At 54.0% G+C, this 22,043-nt stretch overlaps 8 protein-coding genes across 8 annotated transcripts; 4 read left to right on the top strand and 4 right to left on the bottom strand.

The window, feature by feature from the left end:
• Nucleotides 1–2,234: 2,234 nt before the first annotated feature.
• On the bottom strand, nucleotides 2,235–3,673 carry L226DRAFT_573671 (uncharacterized protein; the record flags this gene model as incomplete). Its single annotated transcript, XM_067684904.1, has 8 exons — nucleotides 2,235–2,290; nucleotides 2,345–2,371; nucleotides 2,424–2,719; nucleotides 2,776–3,082; nucleotides 3,145–3,276; nucleotides 3,333–3,403; nucleotides 3,454–3,506; nucleotides 3,578–3,673. 8 exons carry the CDS (start codon nucleotides 3,671–3,673, stop codon nucleotides 2,235–2,237), a joined length of 1,038 nt encoding a protein of 345 aa, XP_067532294.1.
• A 1,739-nt stretch (nucleotides 3,674–5,412) lies between these two features.
• On the top strand, nucleotides 5,413–5,661 carry L226DRAFT_445138 (uncharacterized protein; the record flags this gene model as incomplete). The annotated part of the gene is made up of 1 exon (XM_067674875.1): nucleotides 5,413–5,661. A coding segment is annotated over one exon (249 nt), but the record flags the coding sequence as incomplete, so codon positions are not given.
• A 1,229-nt stretch (nucleotides 5,662–6,890) lies between these two features.
• Nucleotides 6,891–7,367, bottom strand: L226DRAFT_525115 (uncharacterized protein; the record flags this gene model as incomplete). Its single annotated transcript, XM_067678946.1, has 2 exons — nucleotides 6,891–6,927; nucleotides 7,030–7,367. The coding sequence occupies 2 exons, from the start codon at nucleotides 7,365–7,367 to the stop codon at nucleotides 6,891–6,893; spliced, it is 375 nt and encodes a 124-aa protein (XP_067532296.1).
• Nucleotides 7,368–8,509: 1,142 nt separating this feature from the next.
• L226DRAFT_573674 (uncharacterized protein) lies at nucleotides 8,510–9,315 on the top strand (the record flags this gene model as incomplete). Its single annotated transcript, XM_067684905.1, has 3 exons — nucleotides 8,510–8,662; nucleotides 9,020–9,151; nucleotides 9,205–9,315. 3 exons carry the CDS (start codon nucleotides 8,510–8,512, stop codon nucleotides 9,313–9,315), a joined length of 396 nt encoding a protein of 131 aa, XP_067532297.1.
• Nucleotides 9,316–10,671: 1,356 nt separating this feature from the next.
• L226DRAFT_443645 (uncharacterized protein) lies at nucleotides 10,672–12,351 on the bottom strand (the record flags this gene model as incomplete). The annotated part of the gene is made up of 2 exons (XM_067674851.1): nucleotides 10,672–11,191; nucleotides 11,795–12,351. Coding segments are annotated over 2 exons (1,077 nt in total), but the record flags the coding sequence as incomplete, so codon positions are not given.
• Nucleotides 12,352–12,360: 9 nt separating this feature from the next.
• Nucleotides 12,361–13,415, bottom strand: L226DRAFT_468115 (uncharacterized protein; the record flags this gene model as incomplete). Its single annotated transcript, XM_067676118.1, has 2 exons — nucleotides 12,361–12,705; nucleotides 13,182–13,415. Coding segments are annotated over 2 exons (579 nt in total), but the record flags the coding sequence as incomplete, so codon positions are not given.
• A 4,334-nt stretch (nucleotides 13,416–17,749) lies between these two features.
• Nucleotides 17,750–18,267, top strand: L226DRAFT_468067 (uncharacterized protein; the record flags this gene model as incomplete). Its single annotated transcript, XM_067676113.1, has 2 exons — nucleotides 17,750–18,132; nucleotides 18,189–18,267. Coding segments are annotated over 2 exons (462 nt in total), but the record flags the coding sequence as incomplete, so codon positions are not given.
• Nucleotides 18,268–21,073: 2,806 nt separating this feature from the next.
• L226DRAFT_426276 (WD40 repeat-like protein) lies at nucleotides 21,074–22,043 on the top strand (the record flags this gene model as incomplete). The annotated part of the gene is made up of 5 exons (XM_067674650.1): nucleotides 21,074–21,277; nucleotides 21,328–21,458; nucleotides 21,501–21,641; nucleotides 21,706–21,762; nucleotides 21,827–22,043. Coding segments are annotated over 5 exons (750 nt in total), but the record flags the coding sequence as incomplete, so codon positions are not given.

A 22,043-nucleotide genomic window follows, 5' to 3' on the forward strand; every position in this document is an offset into this window, starting at 1 on the left:
TGATTGGAACCACGCTGTGCCGTCTTTGAATCCGTCGCTGTTTTCCTCGACTCCGCTCCCTCGGAACGCGCGAAAGTAACGGATGAAAGTACGATCCGGATGCTACTTGGAGTATCAGTCTTGTTACATGACACAGTATACGTGGTGCTTACGTTAGAACTACCCGCCCCAGCAGATGGTGCCGACCCAAGGGACGATCCAGCAGGTACACTGGGTGATTGTGATTCGTAACTGGAGGGGGATGGCCTGGGAGCTTGCTGTCCTTCTGCAAACCTTACTGCACGAGGGATTTCGCGGGATTCAGAGGATATCGACTCCGTCCCCGGCGCGGGCTCGAGGGACTGTCCCCGGGACGCCACCGGAGTTGGAGCTCGAGACGTCGAGGTGGCCCGGATCTTCTGATCTACTAGCGGAGTATGCCCACTAGCATATGTCCCTTCAAGTTCTGTGGCGGACACGCCAAAGACAAAGTGCTCACCGCTGCACGGACGTCGCACGAGATCTCTCGAAGACGCGAAATACGACAGGCACGCCTTGTCTTATATTGGGTTGGGCCGGGGCAGTGTAGACCAGATTTGTAGTCTCCAGGGACCGCACAGCGGTACTAGACACAAAGCTGTATTCCGACGGCAGTTCATGTCCGTGATACTTGTTTTTGCCCAACGATGCGGAGGTGCGTCTGTTCCGATATAGACCGAGGATCGGCAGGATTACAAGGAAGACAAGAACTCCAATAACGGTCGAATTTCCCGAGTTCGTCATGGCGGGTTGTTGACAAGCTCGAGAGCGGTAGATTGTCGAGGCCGACCGGGCGATGTCGATTGAGTGTTAATAACAAGATTGACAAACGCCCGAGGGTCGATTAATATTTCTCGCCTGCGGCCTGCGCTTGCGAAGTCCTCTTTCCGCTCACCTGGCTGCGACATAGTCTCCACCCAGTGCGTTCTCTCCTGGTCCCTGGACTGTCGAGTCTGATGAGCTCGCTCCCGTGTGTCACGGCATAGCCCTCAACACCATTACGAGACCACGAAGCGTGTCCAACCCCAAGTCTTCCCCGTGGAGCCCACCGTGCAGTGTCTACGTCCTCCTCGCGGGGCTGTCTCCTGTGCCTTCTAGAATTCCTCCTACCACCCTAGGCCTAGAGCTCCTAGTTGAGTATTTACCATGTCTCCCTGCCGTCATGCTACGGTACTCCCGGTTTTCTCTTTCGCACGATGTACCGCGTCCATTCTAATATGTGCCTTCTACCTCGCAGCTTACTGGTGCAATGGGTTTGGATGGGAACTAGGGGGGTTCAAGATGTGATTGTGATTGGTCAGTCATAAACGTTTGAACAACAAGACGTACTATGTCTCACTAATATTCGCACTAGTAGTTTCGCGCTCTTAGTCCTTTTGCACTGTTGGTGCGGTCAGGGAAGGCAGACTCAAGTCTGGGTATGTGTCAAAATATGTAGTTCGTCTATACAGCCTTCACCAACCAGACGATTCCCAGCGCATCGTCTGCAGCCTCTCGTAGACGTCGTCCATGACGTTGTCCGACCTTCCAATGGGCGCAGCCAACAATGATACGTGCAGCAGCCTCTCAAGTCTCCCTCCTACGCGATTGCTCATCTGCCATGCAAGGAAGCAATTGATCCAGCATAGAGCGTAGTGAACTACATGTTGACGAGCCCCAATGTAGAGCGTTCGAATGGAACTCGGATACCGATAGCGACATAACTCGGTGATCATGGGGGGCAAGAACACGAAGAATGCAGGACGCGTTCTGTCATGCGCATGTCCACATTTCTCGCCCACCGCATCTTTACATACTACCGCATACGTTGGACCGGGCTTTGTCCACATATCGTAGGACCTCAAATCATGACGTCTTGGGAACGTTCCAAGTAACCGAGGTATTTGAAGATACTCCAGTCCTGCGTTATAATTATGCATGTTGCAGAATTACTGCTTGTAGGAGGTGGAGCAGCTACGGAAGTTGACGAATATCACCTAAGACGATGAGCTAGAGCACTGGTGACTGCGGGCGCACTCAGCATTCTGGTCAGTTGGAGACGCGTCCAAACCTCCAACCTCACGTGCAAGTGTGGGCTCATACTGTGATATTGGCAGTTCCTGTCATGCAACGGCTGAATGTACGCGTATATATCCCGTGGCCAGTAGCCATCCTGATCTCCCCTTCTCGAAGTCTTCCAGACCTCCTAGAACGCAAGGTCATAGAGGACAAAGATCCTACTGGTCTGATATCCCCCAGAGCCCGAACCGAGCTTTCAGCTTATTCATGGTCCCTAGTATCATCCAGTTCAGCAACTCGCGGCATGTCTATTGGGGAGATGGCGCACCGAATAGCACGGCCTCTGCGCCATCGGCTGCGATAAACATTATAGGTCTTTCTCGTGACCCACGACGGGTCGCCGTTACGTTGAAAGATCAGACGACGCAGCGGGCTGGAAGGCTGCATGTCACCAACGTGCACAGCGACCCAGCATCCTTCCGCATTGACGACCCAGCATTTGCTGCGAGAGTTGCGCTCGTCACGGTGGATGTAGAGCTCATCGACAGAGGTTGGTAGCGAGGAGGGAGGCTGACATACGGAATATGGGCCTGACGTTCGGTACCACACCGTGGCGCCCTTGCCATCTTTGAAATATCTGGAATCCCGCAGCTGTTCCCAATCCACCGTATCGTCGTGAGAGAGCCCCATTGCGGACGAAGAACTATGGACACCACGCGATCAGCGACGTGCGAGCATTCGATTAACCCAGACACTGACTGCTTGGCATCTGGCATGTTCTCGCGAGTAGACGAGACAGCGCCCTCGCCAATCAATGAATGCTCGGTCGTAGGCGCGGCGAAGGACTCTGACGAGGCCTTGTAGACACTCCGCAGCGAGCGGCCACGCGAGTATGCCGCGAAGTCAACGAAGAGCAATGGTGACTTGTTCGTACTTGCAGGAAGTCCATCCGGAGAATCACAAAGGACATAGTGCCCGCCGGTAGAGTCGTGTCGAGAAGTCGACAACGTGAGACCACCGGAATTGAGACCGGAGTGTGCTCGCGTGTCCAATACCCGCTCTTGTTCTTGAATAACGAAGCGTATAAACGAAACTTGTGTGATGTCGGAACTGGGGGGGGGTACTCACTCAATTTGACAGCTGGCGGATCGGAGACTGTAGACCCATCCACCGAATTGGATAAGGGGATGACCTGACTTGTAGGATTAGGTGATGCCCTCGACGAGACTATAGGAGCAGCAGAGACAGAAACAGCGTTGTCTAAGGGGGAGACGCTTGCTTGAGTGCGTTCTAAATTGTCCCAAAGGAATACTCACCATAAGTGATTGTTGCAAGCACCTGTCGGTCGTCTTCTCCGGCCTCGCTATATATCTCTCCAGTCTCAAGTCTGCGGATAGAGAATGAATATTCAGCAGATCCCTCTAGTTGGAATCGCACCGTCGACACGCAGGCAAGATACGTAAGAAGTGTTGTCGATTGGGATACGTGGTCTATGGACATTGGAGACGTAGTGTGAGCTTGGAATGAGTGAGGGACGAGATGTCATTGTCGAGAGTCGCACCCTCCAGTTTTCGAGATCACGTGACGGTATGAGGGCCTGGTCATGATCTCCGGGAAAGACAAGCGTACCGCGACGCTGAAGCCCGGGGGGTAACATGTTAAAATACAAGAACGATCCGGATGGGCGTAAAAGTCGACAAAAAAGTCAGGGCACTCGCAGCGAAGTTGTCAAGTTCCTTATACCGCACACACGCTTGCGTTTTTACGACACGCGGTCATCGTCCGGTAACAAGCACTGAGCGGCGCCCCGATGTGACGGCTACCGTTACCGTGACTTACCTGTTTCGGACTTCGTTACCGGCTCCGCATTCGCTCTCTTCGCTGAACCAACGCCAGTAGCGGGTTGGTTCCTCGTCCTCTCGCTTTGTCTCGCTTTGTAGCTCGCTCAGCCTCTCGAATACTATTGATTTCAACTCTCTCTGGACCCTCGTCTGATGGCACCAGCCGGCTATTGCATTTCCGCCCCGCAGACGTCAAGTATTGAATAAGGCGAATACATTGCGTCGCCATGGTCTACAGTAAGCGTGAATGGGGTTTGCACATCCAATACTGGCTCTCACCGCGCGTCCATAATTGTCGTACTTGGAGAAAGAGCCCCGAGGCAATAGAAGAGGAAGGGGGGTCAGATCGCGAGTGAATTCAGCCCATCACTAGTTCACATCATGTCAACGCAAGGTGACGGAGACGGGCCCTGTGGTCGACATCTGAAAGGAGGACGAAGTTCCCGGAGTGGACGATTCGAACTGTGTACCGCCCGTACACGTGGGAGGGCTTGTCCCGCCAATGTTCCCCATTCTGGCCATTGGTGCGCTGCGGCAACTCCTGGGCATTTAAGTAGTTGGCAGGTCGGTCGTTCTCGTTGCTAGACGCTTGTTATCACTTGCCTTCACCCTTGAACTACATATCGTATTCTTCAACATGCCAATTACAACTCGCTCATCATCCCATGCGACTCTGAGATGTGGGAAGAAGATTGAACGGAGATCAGTCGCCTCCGAAGCACATTCTGTATCAACAGGCTCGCTTTCCAGGATGAAAATGTGTACGTTCAGTGCATAGTCGGCGTGCTAATCCACTGACATTCCCTCAAAAGCTCGCCACGCGAAGGAAACTGCATCAAAGGCATCAAAGGCAGCCACTCGGGTGAGTGCTGCGTTGTCAACATTTTCCACTCCTCCGGTGACTCAAAACACGTCCTCACAGATTCTCCACTCCCATCCTGCGCCGGATGTTCGCGCAACCCATTCCCGTTATGTTTCAGCCATTGGAACGCGCCTCACTGACCCCCCTCAGGCCAGCTCTCAGCCTTCCCGGAAACCCTCTTCTTCTTCCGCACCCCCTGCTTCGACAATGACGAATTTCAATTCTGTGGGAGTAACGGCTTCGCACATGAGCACCGTGGACGAAGAAGAGCTCACTCTGAACGAACGAGAGCGCACTCTGAACGAACGAGAACGCACTCTGAACGAACGAGAACGCACTCTGAACGAACAAGAGAGCACTCTTAACCAACGGGAGAGCGCAGTGCAAGGCTACGAAAAGGATCTGGCACAAATGGGAACACTGAACGACGAGCGTGACAGGCTCGCTGAACAGTTGGAGGTCCAGTCGGTAGCGCTCTCGAATGCCAGACGACCATACCCAAATCTCCAATGGGTGCTTGCACATTTAGAAGAGCAGTTTGTCTGTGCTATGTACGTCAAATGTTTCCTCAGGCTTGTGTTTCATGTCGCTGACCTTCGAGTCGTTAACTATGACTAGGTGTTTTGACATCATGTGAGTTAGATCTTCTTCTAACCGATCAGACTAGAGCTGATCATATGCGTACACTACAGGGCTGCGCCGTACTCTCTGAACAATGGGAATTGCGGGCACGTCTTCTGTGCGATGTGTCTGTTGAGGTGGGCCTTTGAGGCTCTTCACCTTGACTGTGGGCACTGGCACGACCGGCTTCAGTGTCCACTCTGCCGTGCATACCTTCCAGACATACCCCAGAACACCCCTCGCAGTTTAGCCACCTTTCCGTTTGTCCCCAACCGTACAACAAGCACGACATTGGAGTTCTACGTCAACCTGCTGAAGAACACCGCCGATACACATGGCAATGGTTCTGGTGACCACACATGGAGTGGAGATGTCGACGAACACATTATGGCTTGGGGAGAAGGAAAGGCGGCATGGTGCCAATGGAAGAATCGAGATATGTGAGTCAGGCAATCATTCTGTGCACGAATAACTTATGCTGATCTCAACAGCGAGGGGAAGGCGAATATGACTGATCTCTGCAACGAGTGGCAACAGTTCCAGGCTGCGCATTTTCGGGAAATCAAGGCGATGTTAGAGTTTCAGGCAGCACTCTAGTGTAACATGGGAACACCGACTAATGTCTGATGCTATTGATGCATGTACGTACTTTTATCGGGGCATGAGGAAGTGACGAGCATATGATAGAAGTAACGAGGCGAGCACGAGGAAGAGCGACAATAAATGGAGGAGTGTACATGAGTAGCAATGAGCAGTACCCCGCTGCATAGTCAGGATCTGACCGATCGAGCGTAAGACTTGCTACGTCCCTGCGGCCTTGACTCTTCTGCTGAGAGAGAGGTAGTGTGGCGGGTAAGGGCAGCGTGTCACAGGAAGTGCGTGGATAGGGTATCCTATGCCAGGTTGAACTGGCGGCGGACCTGTACGCGGGGGTCGCGGAAAGGTTGATGCCGACCGCTCTTGCGGGAAATACGCACCAAGGTGAGGAGTTGGAACCAAGGCTAACAGCGGGTAATGTGAGGCGTCGTCGTGGTCGACGGAGAGATGGGAAGATAGAGAGAAATATGTGAGGGGAGTACGAGAGGACGTGTCGTGGTGGACCGAGACTGATGCAACGAGCCGATTTGACCCAACGCCTAACGGGAGTGCGCACTCATACCCATAATCGGCACAGGCGCCATGCAGAGCACGTTGAAAGCGAATGCGGGGATCGTAATGAGTGAGTACCGTGTTTGCGAGGGACAGGGCTGCGTGCGTGGACGGAGTGCAGCGTCTGAGGGCCTGACGGGGTGGTCATGAAGCGGAGTTCAGGACGTCAGCGTGCAGGGAGAGGGAACAGAGTGGACGAACCGAGTAGCAACGCTAGTGGTGTGGATGTAATGATATTGGTTCTTGCTCATGTCGACACAATACGTTGCGCACGAGGGATGCAACTGTGAGTAGCAAGCCTGAGTGGGATTGGCCGGAGTCGAGTGCAGCGCGCCAGAGATCGGGCGCGAGGAACGCGCACAGTATCGTAATCTGCGCGGAATCTAGCAAAGAAGCGTTCGTCAGTTCGCTGGCGTTGCGTGTAGCAATCCTCGACAGCTGCAAGCTGGAGAAGATGCTTCGACGCCGACGCCACAAAGAGACGGGTATTACGAGGAGCAGAGACGAGACGGCCAAAACGGAATCGACCTCGCCACTGACCTTGGAGGGCACGGCATGGGGCTCACCGAGGTGGTACCCCAGTAACCTCTCCGGACAGGGATGAGGGAGAGCCTGGCGAGGATAATAGCGGTCGCGACCTCCTTCGCGCACTTGAGGCCGAGCCCGACGTGGCCGTTGAGGTCGTCGATGGCGACGAACACCCTAATGCGTGTGCGCAGGCAGGCGCAGGTCTGCTTCTGCGCGGGCATGGTCTTCATGAGCTCGTCCTTGAGCTTTGGGAGGAAGAAGTGGATGATCTGGTACTCCTTGACGGTGAGCGAGAAGTGGTAGATCTCCTCTATGAACTTGCGTAAGTATGAGGTGCGGAGCATGTGCATGGTAACGGGAATGTAAGTGTACTCACCGAATTGACGACGCGTCGCGGGCGGAGAGCAGCAAGTGCCCATCATCCGTCTCTCCCGTGGCTCGGAGGCCTCGTCCTCATCGTCGTACTCCCACGTGAGTCGTATCGTACTTGCGCGGGCATCGTCTGAATCGTCAATTTCGTGGTGTTGTTGGTGATTTATTCGAGCTCGAGCTTGATGTGCTTGCGACTGAGAGCAGCAGCGAAAGAGTTTGAGGGAGGACGGGCAGGGCGCGAAGATTCGAGGATAGGTGTACGAGTCGGAGTGTGTGCGATAGGTAATATGAGACAAGTAAGATACAAGTGTGAGTAGTATGCAATGAGCACGCACCATGCGAGCACAGACGGCGGGTGGCAGCTGGAAAGGAGCAGAGGAAGAGGTCGATGCGGCGGAAGAGATATGGACGTGAGCACCAGCGATGCGGAGGCTGGAGCGAGCTGGGCGACGTCAGCTTCGCGTGGTTGGGCGCTTGTGTTCGGAACGCGTCTATTAGGATCTATTGGGATGTCCTCCAGCTCATTAGCTCGTCCAGCTTATGGGAACCTACATGTCTCATGACCGTCAGCAATCTCACCTCAATATTCATCGCATCATACCACATCTCAGGACAGCTGAAGATAGCTCATCCCGTAATAATCCCTTGCGCGCAGCAAGACCTTCCCTCTATCTCATCAACTCTCCCTGACCCAAAGCTGGGAGGAAGAACGCCTGGGTTGCCGGACGCGCGGGAGGATTTTCATCCCGATACAGTCGAGCTGAGCTTGCTGAGGTTAAAGAGCTTCAGTACGCCGCCTGTCCCTCACCTTTCCCCTCCCACCCCACAAGCCAAGCGATATCGTCATGTTCACATCGGCCACCGTGCCTGACGGAGACGGAGAAGAGCTACGAGAGGGCCCCTGCTAAATGGTCGGTGTACATACGCGACCTGTTTAGGACGAGGCAGCCGCCCCGCTTGGCTTATTCACTCGGATAAGATCGAGGCAGCTGCTCGCGAGAAACTCAAGGACAGCCCAGGTACGTTTCGCGTTCATACTTGCCCCGCTAGCTCCCAGTCCCATTCAATGATACACGTGTGTACCTGTGGTGGCGATTGTCCCGGCTTCGAGATGTGTCAGATGTCGGTGCTCACAGGAATCATCGCAGGCTCCTTCAACTTCGTGTTTGGGTACACGGACAAGAGTGAGACGTACCGCGTGAACCGGCACGCGTTCACCAAGTGGCAGATCGTCCTGCGCATGCTGCGCGACGCCACGTACCGTAGTCTAGAGGTACGCGATCCGCTGCTTGAGCCAATCTGCGATTGCACACTGGCCTAATAGACCACGCGATTGGTACTAACAAGGTTTGTGCAGACGATGATGTTCGGCGTGAAGCACCCTTGTCCACTCATTATTGCTCCCTCATCCACACCGATGGCGAGCTCGCGACTGCCCGTGCTGCGAATGGACTTGGGATCCCTATGATCTCAACGGGACAGCCTCGCAGTCGCTCGAATCCGTCGCCCAGGCAAATGCCAACGGCAAGCGCTAGTTCCAGCTATACTGGCCGTTGAACAACAACATCACGCTCTCGATGCTCGCATGCGCAAAGGTTACGGCGCTCTGGTAGTCGCCGTTCATACACAGGTCGCGATCGGGATCCAGGTCGCGCTATCGGCCGGCATTCACGAAGACGCTTGGACAGGAGCCTTCCAATACGACCAGAGGGAGTACGACAGGCTCGTCAAGGAGGGGGACGAGGGTATCATGACCGCCGAGGTATGTGCTAATGTCCGCGTCTTGCTTCGGTCGTCTTACTTATTCTTTCAAAGGATGCGGAAATTGCTATCCGCGGGGGCATCGACGGAATCATCGTCTCAATCCACGGCATAGATCAATCTCCACGCTGCTCGCATAAGAAACCGTGGCATGGCCGCTCATAGGAGCCAGGGACGGTGGGAGGCGCGGCATGATGGTGAGAGAAAGGTGTCTCCGTCAAGCTTGTTCTTAGACGTGTTCTATGGTAATCTGGCTCTGGCCTGAAATTTCTTGAGCGAGAACGCGAGTGTCTGTAGTTAGTTAATGTGTCTCGTGGCGAGTTCAGACACAGGGAAGCGATTTACGACTCCACGGGCCGCGGTTCTACCAAACGTACACGTTCAAATACGCTGACCAGATGCGTCGCTGAGGACCATACAGTGCCAGCGAAGGTTGCATCGGCGGTACAACGCACATCATCACCTGATCCTTCGCGACAAGGGTCATCGTCTGGTAACATGCACTGAGCAGCGTGACTCCCCTTACTTGATTTCGGCCATACATGTACATCAGGCTCACAGCTCCTACAAGTCAACGACTTCGTCTTCCTCTTGATCCATGCCCATCTCCATCTGAGGCCCGCCCAGACTTGGATCAGTGTAATGGGAAATCAGGCGCACGCTCTGCACACATTGCATGTAAGTGGTGTACCGAGTGAAGCATGCATTGCAAGTCATCGCACCTTGTCTAGGGAGAGTACGTGCACACACGGATGCTGGATTCCGGGCAAGCTCATAGGGGTACGTGCGAAGTGGGAGATGACGTCTTCTGGGGTGATGATGACGCCCGGCAGGTAGCGGTCGTAGTACATGTCACCGCCGGCATACTTGTACGAGCGATATGGATCGTGCATGGCGTCTTGAGGAGAAAGAGGTTCCAGGGGAGCCACGTACAAGTAGGTGGATTCGGTGAGCTTTCCCAGACCATTCCAAACCGAATACTCGAAGATTTGCAGAACACGGCCAGGGTACGGGAGTAACGTCGTAGATGAGCGGAACATAACGTTGCTGTCCCGCGGAGAGTCTGAAGAGCTGAGGAACGACACCCCTCCACAGAAAATGCGAGGACAGTTCAATCCCTTGTTCATGAGTTGTTGTTTTCCTGGGAGTCGGCGCATGTCCCGGACGTCGATGAACAGTTCCTGCCCAGCCTTGTTGTTGAGATGATCGATGAGCGCACGGAAACAGTCATCGGAAAGAGTGAGTGGTTTGAGTGGCTTCAGGCTAGACTTATGCGATGGCTGCGTGTGGAGGAGCATTGACTCTCTAAGTCGAGTTCCTCGGCGATCCTCCGTAATTGACTCCTCGAACGCCTCCGCGAGGTCTTCGACCTGGCTGCGAATGTGGTCGTCCTGTAAGGTGATGCGGAAGTTCGCTGCACGACAAGTCTGCTTCATATAGGTAGACTCAAGCTCTCCTATGTGTTGTCGAGAATACTCGTATGAGCTAACGATTAGTCCAGACCAAAAAGAAGATATACGCACCAAATTTCATGTTCGTATTCTCATTCTGCAGGTTGAGATTCATGCGCTCTGAGAAGAACGTCCGTAAGGCGTGTAGCAGACCGAAATTTCGGAGGAAGGAAGGGATGTGCAGGGAGTTGTGTTGATTGGGAGTAATTGAAATGTTGTATAGCCGTTTTGCAGTATGTAGGTATCGGAGTGCAGCTTCTTCATATATCTTGATAACGGGTTCTGACATCTCGAGCAAAGAGCCAATCACAACTTCGGTGACGAGGTCCATGTAGTTGTTGAGACGTTCTCGATGAAGCTGACTCTTGTGGTACCACAAAGGTATCAGGATGATTGGGAGATTGACGACGCAGAACACATGCCACTGGTCCGCACTCAGTTTTCCTCGACTCTTGGCGCCGACGTTGGTGGGAACAGGATTCACCCATGAAGGAAGTTCGGTGTCGCGTAGATGGGTGTGTATGTGTTTCAACGTTTTCTTACCAAGTATGGGACGGTACTTGGGTGCGTTAGACATGGAAGTTTGCTCGCTTGCAGGCTGCAGACGTAGGTCATGTTAGGCTCCGGCACTCTCAGAGATCGATTACGCACCTCAGGCTGGGTAGCGAGAGTAGCTGTGTCGTGGGGCTTGGGTGCATTAGACGTGACAATGTGCCCACTCGCAGGCTGCAGACGTATGTCATGTTGGGCTCCAGCACTCTCAGAGATCGATCACGCACCTCAGGCTGGGTCGCGAGAGTAGCAGTGTCGTCCCCCTGACCGGTCTGCTCATTGCGCTAGACCCAGGAAGGCTCAGCACGATGCTAGAGATGGCAGAGTGAAAACGTCGATGTACATAGGTGATGAGACGATCAATCAAGTTCTTCTTGTTTCCCAACGTAGACAAGTTGAACTTCCCGCACAATGTGCGGAAGACGTCGCGATTGTACCTCGAGTCCAGAGTCGTTGAGGCGCAGCGATTGACCATGAGCGCGGTCTCGGCGCCGCTCACATCATTACGCGAGCGCTGCTTGTGTGTGGTGTCTGAGGATGTGGCAGATGTCTCGGATGTCTCTGACGCAGCTATGTCCGACACAGCTCTCTCTGATGTGGCTGTCTCCGACGCAGCTGTCTCTGATGCGGCTGTCTCCGACGCAGCTGTCTCTGATGCGGCGGCCGGCTGGAGGCCTTCCTCGGCATCCTGGTGCTCTTCATCAACCTCGGTATTCATGCCCCATATCCCTCGGCAGTGGTCCTGGAGCAGTCCAAGGTAGTGGTTGTGCATGGAGTCGATGACAGTGAATTGGATAGGATCCCAGTAGGGTAGATCTAGCAAGGCGGACCACCGCGTGCTGTTGAGCTTGAAAGCCGACTTCCGCTGAGCAACGGAGGGCATGTCCTTCCACGCCTCGGCAGCCTCTCGGTGATCTTCACAGGTTCGCGTGCCCCACTTGTCCATGTCCAGTTCGTCCATGTCTTCTTTGCGCAAATCGCACATGTGACAAAAGTACTTGGACGAGTAGCTCCCAAACCCCCCGACCTGCCTTGCGGCCGGGAGATCACAGACGAGCGGGACCAATGCGCAGCGGACCAAACGGCCCCCAACATGCTTCGAAGTGCGAGCATAATAGATGCCAGAGTTCCATAGCTCGAGCAACTCGTCGACAAGCGGGCGCAAGAAGTGGTTGATCTCCCAGTCCGCCTTTGGCTTCCCAGGACCCGGTATGACGCCGACAAGATATACGTTTTCTGGACGATATCGGAGATGAGGGGGAAGGTTAAGGCAATACATATAGATCGCGGTTACGGTCACGACTTGCTTTGCGGTCTTGGAATGAAACGGATTGAACCCATCCACGGAAAGGCCGAAGACGAGCCTAGCTTCACCAGGTGGGGCATCAATGAAGCGAGTCCCATCGGGCATCCGGAGCTCCCGGAGTACGGGGGCGTCCCAGAAATCCAACATGACTTCTGGGGCCTTTCCCAAGGCGCGCTTGAGCATACCGTCCATCATATCCTCCAACTTCTCTCTAGACAGGAACCGCGCCAACCAATGTTTCATCTCCTGGTAGAGGAACTGACGGTGGGGAGACGAGAACACCCGCCCATGGATTGTTCTGGTCCGACAGAGTTGAGCGCCGCAAGGCTTACTCCGAGGCGTCAGCTGGTAGGAGCATGTCTGGGGATAGGGCTTGGGGTAGATGGCGTAACAGTCGGGACAACAAATATAAGGGCGGGTGACGGGATCAAGGTCGAAACGTCCGAGGATGGTGCGAATATCGATGGGAAGAGAGTCGGGGGAAACGACCTGTGCCAGACCATCTGATCGACCGACTGTCACTCGTACGAGGGCCCTCAGCGAAATCAAAAGAATACGAGTCGCCCGACGAGGTACTCTGTAGATGACATGGAGCAATAGAGCCGTGACATGATGTACGAGGATGACGGGATTCGTGATAGATGGTTGCAGGAAGTGGCGACCTGGGAACAGTTAAGTATACTGGTAAGTCGGATAAACACAGAGTACTTACGCGAATCGACAAAGGGCGTCCCACATTGCTCACACGACTCAGCTATTTCTCGCTGTCTCGACCACTCACGTTCCTTGTGGAGCTGCATACGGACCCACTCCTGGCGCAGCATCGCAAGCAATCCTGAACATTGTTCACCATCCTCTGGCGATAGGGAGGAAGTCGCGATGGCCGAGATCGTGGAATGCATCATGCTGAGCCAATCTTCCTGTTCAAGGAAGTCAGCGTTCCCAGGTGCTTGCATGTCTAGAGCTTGAGGTCCACTATTGTGACGGCTCGGGTCTCCGATGTCTTCATGCTCATAATCGTCCATCTGCGCAGGGCTGCAGGTAAAGGATAGAGCTGCGCTGAATGTGAAGGTATGGATTCGCTGTTGGATACATGACTCGAGGAAGCGAAGGTCGCCGTGTTCGACGCTTGTAGCTGATACCCGAGGAAGCGTTTCCGAAGGCTCTGGAGAGGATATACTACTATACCCGTACTCCGCGGACGAGAGAGGAACCTGTGGGAACGGTGGTGTCGCAGACTGGCTAAGTTCTGCTGGTATATCGGAGCCAACATAGGCGGATGGGAGTGCTTCCTGAGAGGGCGTCTGTAGATCCTGAGAGGAATATTCGTGCCAAAATCCATCCGTCCAAGCCTTGCTACCGGAGCCCGAAGGCAGTGAGGATGGTGAAGCATCTTCTAGTTCATGTTCTCCCTTGTTGATCGCTCCTTCGAACCTTGCTTCTTTAGCACGCCGGCGGGCATAGAGCTCACCCCGAACTACGAGGCATCAGGATCGGATCTGAGAAAATGTATGGATTACCTACCTGCCCGTTTTTCAGAACGAACAGAATTGAAGAGCGTATCCTCTTCTAGCTCAAGGTCCATAGATACTGGTAAGAAAGAGATCAACGTGCACATTCAACGCTGAAATCTGATGAGTCACCCACAGCTGCGCCTATGTTTCCTCGATCCTCCCAGAAGTGGATATCGTATTTGGAGACACGATAAGTCCTGTATACCCATCGCTCCGAGCGACGCAGACTCATCCAGTCCACCTCGACAAAACGGATCGTAGTGTACGACTGGTCTCATATAAGACAGGCGTGGGATCAGGCGACGGCGCTCAAGAGTCCAGAGAATGTCGTAGACTTTCCAATGTGAAGCGACATCTGGGCAATTTGTTAATAGCGGAAAGACGAGTCTGTATCTCGATGACTACTCACTGAGAGCAACCGTCGCCTTCCCAGCCCCCATAACGAATATCGTCATGCCTGCACTGCCTGAACGTCGTTTAATTGCCACTCGTGCGTCCGTTTTCAGGCACCGCCGGATGGAAGGATGTAGTCCTATCGATGTTTGGTCAATGCAACCGCTAGGTTAACTCGAATGATATGACTCACCAATCGAGAACCCGCGAAGGAGCAAATAATCTATTGCAAACACGACGATGAGAAGGCAGAGAGCCCAAGTGTCATCTTTGTTGAATGTTCTTGTCGTGCGGGAAGTCACAGAGACAAGAAGCGGTAGGAGAACACTAGCGATCCAGAGGTCTCGGCCAGCCTGCAGAAGGGCACGATCTCGAGCACGAAGCCTTATCAGGTTTCGCCGACGTGCCTTTAGAAGGAACCGTTGTCGTATTAACCCTAATCGCTCCATTATGGAAGAAGCGTTGCGAGCAGTTCATGGGGAATCGGATGGAGAGTGCGATGCCACGGTTAGCGATCCGACGTTGTGCGTGTCCAAGTCACGAGTTTGCTTCGATAGGGTTAGGGTCCTATACACCCGAGGCTCTTATATCGAGCATAAACTCGGGCCGGCACTCGACATGCAAGCAACAGACTCAATATTAAGTACAGATCTTAACGATGACATGCATAGTCTTGGTAGGTATAGTACGATGGGGGCGTTCGGTACTACTCGAGCGAGGACCTAAGCAGTGTTATGACCAACTCTCATCGCCATCGCCGCAGTCTGCCTGGCGTTTCGCACCGATAGCATCAATGTACCCAACACAGCCTCATTCTTCTCAATAGCCGCAACGGTGAAGAAGAAGGAGTCCGGTACACCAAGTGCCGGCGAAGTCTCGTCCAGCTCGAGATCGAAGATCCCTTCGAGCACGGACAGGTCCTGAATGACCGTGCGAAGGACGTTCTCGCCCAAGACGAGTGCTGTTGCCTCAGCACACGACTTCAGCGGCACGGAGCAGTGGCGGGAGACGTAGCTTCGGTCTGCCTGTGCGTTCTCGACGGCGGAGAGCAGGGTAGTGGAGAGTGTGGAGGCGACGCGCAGTTCCCCGCGAACGTGTCCGATGGAGTCGAGCACTGCGAATCCGAAGGCTGCAGTGGCGCGGTCAAAATTGAGAGGAACCGGACCTCGTATATACCTCCCAGTTGCGTCGACTTGTTGTAATAGTGACAACGCAATGGAGATAGTGTCCCGCACAAATGAAGCGCTACCGAAGAGTCAGCGATGGACCACGCCATATTCGCTGCGCCACTCACCGATACAAGCTCAATTCAATCTGAACGAGGACGCGGTACAGCGCTCGAGCAACAGGTTCCGATGTTCGAGCAACTTCCAATAGCGCACGATGATCTCCAACGACCGCGCCTTTGCCCGAAGCCAGACTGGCGTTAGCGGCGGAGCCGAGTCGGAGTAACGAAGAGATCGTGTGGGGGGTAGGCGCGTAGTGCACCACCTTCTTGAAGAGTATCTGCCGCCGAAGTAGGAGAAGTTGGAGGGATGTGTGAGCCATATCGTGGGGTCCTTTGCTGGAGGTGGGGCAGAGGAAGGCCAGGGCGGTGAAGGGGGGTAGAAGGCATAATGCAGCGGAATTGACGTCCGCCAGGGACGTCATGGAGGCTCGGAGATGAGGATGATCGAACTCCATGGGGAGGAAGTGTAGATAGATGCGGAACGTGATGCTCGGCATCATGAGAAGGAAAATGGGGACGGCAAGAACGCCTGCGACGACCGTCAGACTCGGGACTAAGAATCGCATTTTGTGGTGGGAACCTAGATCGAACTGTGTAAGAGATGACAATGCACAAAACTTAACCATCGAGCGTACCAGTGATAGCTGCGTTGCGGTTGGGGACAGAGGGACGCCAGCTCGATGGCTATGGGTCATGGTTGACCGGCGTCTGGATAGGCAAGGCAGGCGTAAGCCGCACGACAGGACGCGATGTCTTCGTGCAAAGACCCTTCATGCGGAACTCATGCTTTGATAACGTTTTCAAGGCGTGTACGTGCATGGTGAAATCTAGAACTCCGGCTCCGTCAGTTTCCCATCTCTTACTACCTGGAGAAGAGAGCGGGAGCACATCATCCGGGACGGTAGCAGATGACTTAATCAAGCGAGGCGAGGGGGTTACAATGGCGCATCGGATCCCGGATCATATGTGGGTCTAGCAGCATTGTGGGGATGCCTCGTTTGAACCCCAATGTATCCTGAGAACCATGAGCTGTTGCGGCCGTCGATCAGTCCATAGGTAGCGAAAGTCCTCATGTATCCACCTAACAGATCGTCAATCGGAGTCAGTAAGAGGCCATGGAACGAAAGCGATACTTGTCAGTCAAGAATGAGAACGCAGTGCACCTACATAGCAGTATTGATATAGTGAACGCATAAAGAGGGACAACGTGACACAAATAAACACAAGCATTGACCACCCTCGGCGCTTGATGAACTGGCACTGTCCCTCGCGAATCGCGACTTGAGTTGGCTCCTCTCACTCCTCGAACACAATGTACCGTTCAAAATCCGTTTTCCGTGAGTAATACCACGTCAATGTGGTAATGCGCAGGGCATGACTCGCACTAACGAGGCCGCGCGGCAAGCTCACGGTATGATTGACCGGATTAGAAGATCCGAGATAGACTCGCTCTGTGGGCGTGCATGAGAAGACCCAGGTAAAGTGATCGAGATAAGGCCGCGGATCGACCATTGTAGGACAGAACCCTTTCCGATCATGGCGAGTTGTACGTAGTGCGCGAGATGCGCTGTCATCGGCGTATACGACTACGAGCTACACTATTCAGGCTATCCGGATCCGACTCACTGAGCTCCAACTCTCTCCCGACGACGCCCTCCGAGGTCGATGACGGATTAAATGCGACGGGACTAGCAGTGAACTTATCGCCGCAGGCGTTCATCCAGCAATGCGGCATGCCGCACGCGACTATGTTAGGATTTCAAACAGGACCATCGGTTCTGTTTCCAGCCGGTGCATCCCTTCGCGCGGTCGGGTCATCATGAGGTGCGCAATCCACACCTGTAACATGAATTCAAGCACAACATGGCCTCGTCTCTAGATTCCCGTGAGCCTCCACGCGCAGAGCATGGGCACCGACGCAGGCTTGCAGGCAGGCTCGAGAACAAAGAGACTGACACGATCCTCCCCCTCTTGTACATGCCTACTTCCACTGCTCTCAACACCTTCGAGCCCCGTTCTTCTCTTCCTTCATCTTCTACTCCAACGTTCATCCCCTACCACCGATGGGCAGAGTTCGTGTTGTTTTGGCATGCCGTCGCGTCAGTCAACGATGTAACTGTTCAACCGCACCTTGTGTCTCACTTTGTTTGTCCTCCAGCCAGCCGTGAAGAGGATAGTCAGCCTCGTTTATCGTAAAGACGAGCGAGAGGCGCTCACGGTGATTGTCCCGACCTCGACCCATCCCACCCGCGACTGTCTCGCCGTCCCCCGCTATCCTGGCTTTGAACATGTCGTCGGCAATGAGTACCCATTGCAGGAAGCATGGGTCACTATACAAGACGACGACGGCACCGCTCACCGCTTCCTCATCGCTGCCCAATACTCCGCCGACCTCGAGGTCAATCGATCCCTTCGGAACGTACTCGACGCAACTCCTTGGCAGGGCGACCTCATCGTCATGCGCGGTGGAACCATGGTATCTGTGGTCAACATGGGCAACGCTGAATTCCGTCAGCGAGCTGAAATGGCAGTGCGCAAGTGAGTGCTCTCTGCCTTGCGCTCTTTACGTGAACAAGCGATTGAAAGAATGCCAGGTTTCTCGTCGAATCTGCAGACTGGGTGATTGCCGCGGCCCATAACAACGTCCCACTCGATCTGCCCACTCAGTTCTAGTACTAGACGGTCGCGCGTAGAAGGGAAGCGCGCGATGTGGTTGACATGAATATTCGCTTTCGTCGACCTGACCTTGCGCGCCTTTGGGTCGGAGTCTTATAAGTACCTTAAAATAGCTATATTTATCTCGAATATTTGACTGTAACGGTGTTGGAAATCTTGAATCGCTTCAACCATCTCGTCCATGGCCACCATGTACTCGAGTTCCTGTCCCGCGTACTCCGCACCGTTAACTGCCCTGCCCTACAGGTGTTGACGGTCATGCCTGGCAACCATGTGTCGATGAATGACAAAAGGCTGCTACCCTCGTGCCTGCCTCTTCGGTCTACCGTCTAATACTGTCTCAATCTCACCTCCCATGCCGCAATTCCCCATGATCTCTGCGTCACAAACACTCATCGACACTCAAGAGCCCAGTGAACTTCGCACGTCTGTGGCGGGTATGTGCAAACCTAGCGAAGATAGTCAAGAAACACATGGATCCCAGGATTCTGAAGGACGTACCCAGGATGTAAATGGTAAGCCGCCTCTTCTGGTGGTGTTATACCTTTCATCATCTGTGTAAACAGTGTATCCTTCATGCGGCCACGAGCGACCCATCTTCGATCCCAGGACCATGAGTTGCTTACTGTGTCTCCTCGTCGCGACGGAGCGCGAAATCGCGGACCTCAAGGACGAACTCGATACCGCCAATGGCCGGCTAGCGGAGCTGGAGAGCGAAGTGTCATGCGAGAGGGACCGTTTCCGCACCGCTTCTGTGGATCTCGGCCGTGCCAAGACACGGATTGTGAGTTTGACTTCAAAGATATCGGCCGCTATCACGAAACTCTGATTCGATGCCCTTTATCAGGCCTCACTCGAAACTACGGTCGCATCCCGTGAATATGATCTCGCAGATGCAGTTCAGTCCCACGAAGAGATGGTGAGGACACACAACCTCAAGTGTCGGTCACTCAAGGATCAGATCGCGTCGCTTAGAGCCGACAAAGTACGTCTCGGCATGTTCATTCGATCGGTTAGTATACGACTCTATGTCACTCAACATCCATTCAGGACTATGCGTTGCAGCTGCTCAAAGACACCCAAAGCGAGACCGAACGATTGCGTGGCGCTCTTGACTCGGAAGACCAACGATTTCATGCAGCGTTGAAAGAGCTCAGAAGTAAAGTGACGTACTTGGGAAATGATAATGTAAGTGCGCAAAGACTCGTTGATGCATCTCTAAAGGTTATGCAGGCAGCGCTATTGGCCGAGACGGAGGCCCTCCGCGACCGTTGTTCCTCGTTGGATTCTCATCTCGCCGAAGTGACGGCGCAGTACGAGAGCGCTTCCGTTAGCGTGATCAACCTTGAATGTCAGCTCGAAGAGACAGCACAGAAGCATGAAGAAGAGATCAGAGACAAGGATGGTATGTTATGCAATCACTGTGCTACATTCGTTGAGCTGATGAGGTGTTGCGTAGCCGACATCAGTTATCTAGTTCACTCCTTACATGGCCAATCAGGACACGCGGACGTTGGCCGCATTTCGGTGCCTGTCCTCGAGACCGCATCTCACCTTGGAACAATCGACTTTCCGGACCAGACCCTACGATATCCGTTGACCTGGGAGTCCCAAGATATACGAGATGCTTCGCGCGTGCTGCGCAGAGCCTGCGACATTGACGTGTCCTCCACCGAGCTCTCCAGACTTACGTCGCCGTCTACTCGCCAGAGCTGCTCATACGACTCACCGTGCGACACGGCGGTTTCTCCTGCAGGGACCAAAGTCCCCCAAGAAGACGTACCATCCGACCATCGATCGACGTATCTCGAAGGTCTCGACATCCCGACCGCGTCTTCGTCTAGTCCTGGGCCGTCGGCTCCTCCAGAGTTAATGGACGAGTCGACATTCCCTCCAGCTGGTGGTAACAATGCTACGACCTCCTCGCCAGATGTTGCTCGGCATGGCGCACTGTCTCGCGTGTTTGCCCATGGCTTCGAACAGAGGCGCCCTTCGCTAGCGCTAGACTTGGTCGCGCTACGTGTATATCTACGGGTCATGATGGGCGCTTGGTGGGTGGAAGTGGGACGCTGCGTCGTCATGATGCTGCAACATCCAGCCCGCTCCAGTGGCTGTGTATTGGGCCTGTACATCACCATGTTCGCCCTCACGCCGTTCCAAGCTATGATTTGCGCCGTGCATGGTTTAGTACCGATGGTTGATCCCTACAATTTCCGTCAGGTGTTCTCGGTCCTTCTGGTACGTAGTTTCTGGCACCATATATAAATGCCACATAGCTCAGTCTCTTCTATTGTAGGACCCCTTGGGCAGATCTGCCACCGCCCGAGAGCAGTGTGCAAGACTCCGGACCAAGATACGTACGATCTGGCGGTGGCCGGGTTATGGAACGATCGTTCCCTTTGGCTTCGTCCTGATGGCGCTTGCTGCATCAATGCTCTTACTTGCCGTCGTTTCGTCAGGATATCGGGCGTGCAGGTGCTATTCCTGGGGTCGCGTGAACGGGTTCGTTCAAGGCAGGGGGTTTGGATTTGCGAGTGGGATATGCTCCTGGGGAGTTTTGGATAGCTTAGCTTTCGCCATGTGTGGGGCTCCGTTGGTTGCCTCTTAAGCGCAGGACATTGTGAGCAGTGTGCTTATGTAAGGCAGCGCACTGTGACATCGTGCTTGGGTCCTCGTGTCCTCGTGTCCTCGATCAAGTTCATTGTCGGTAACGATATGAGTTCGCTTACATCGCGCTCTCATGTCCCGGGAATACGCTGAACTAGCTCGCTTGCTCGGAGGGCACAATGGGGCCGTTACCGTCATCTCATTCAGTCCTCGGGCGAAGTATCTTGCCACAGCAGCTACCGACAACAGGATCTGTATCTGGGATGTTACGAGCCGCAAACTTCTGAACAGATATCATGGAAGCAGCTATGCTCTTTGCCTCGCTTGGGTGCCCGATTTTGAAGGTCATCTGTTGTGCGGCATGCTGGATGGCTATGTGGTGTCTTTGACATTCACGCCTGTAAGTTGTTCTCATGCACGTTCTTCTCATTGATCCCATTAGCCGTGCAGAAAACAATACGTGCTCGGGGGCTAGTCGTCCACACATCAGCAGTTGAAGCTATCGCAGTACTGGGCACTCGCGTAGCTTCTGGATCACGTCGAGAACTCAGAGTATGGGAATGGCAGCCCGGCGTCGGTGAGTAACACCCTTACTTCCATTACCCATCGATATAACAACCCAGGAAAGGGCGCTGGTCTCTAATCCGAGAGTTGGAAGAGCCCTCGACCGGTTGTCATGAAGATGTTTCGATAGCGCACGTTCATTGGATGACTGCAGGGAGACTTACCCGATTGGCAGTCGTATATGTGGAACATGGGGTCCGGTACGGCATTCCGCCGCCTCCCTCGTCAACAACGACTCATCTGTGCCCCGCGGTCCGAATCTAGCATCTTCGATGCCAAGACCTGGAAGTGCCTTCAAGACAGGCAACATGATAAGCCAATGTAAGCTTCGCTTTCTGGCTTCTCTCCCGCCGCGCTCTATTCATCTGCCTTTTTTCTATGACAGCGCAAGAGCAGACGTGAGCGTTGATGGCGAACATCTCGCTCTAGCGAACCCCTTATCAGGTTTTGGAATTTATTCCCTCGAATCTGGAGATCTCGTACGTGCTTTTGGTCACGAAGTCGGACACAAACGCGCCACGCCGGTCAAGTTCATTGACTCCGGAAAAGCAATCATCGGAGGAACCACAGTTGGGGAGGTAAATATCTGGGATATCGAGACA

Source organism: Lentinus tigrinus (genome assembly GCF_003813185.1).
Source record: "Lentinus tigrinus ALCF2SS1-7 unplaced genomic scaffold L226scaffold_27, whole genome shotgun sequence".
NCBI classification, from domain to species: domain Eukaryota; kingdom Fungi; phylum Basidiomycota; class Agaricomycetes; order Polyporales; family Polyporaceae; genus Lentinus; species Lentinus tigrinus.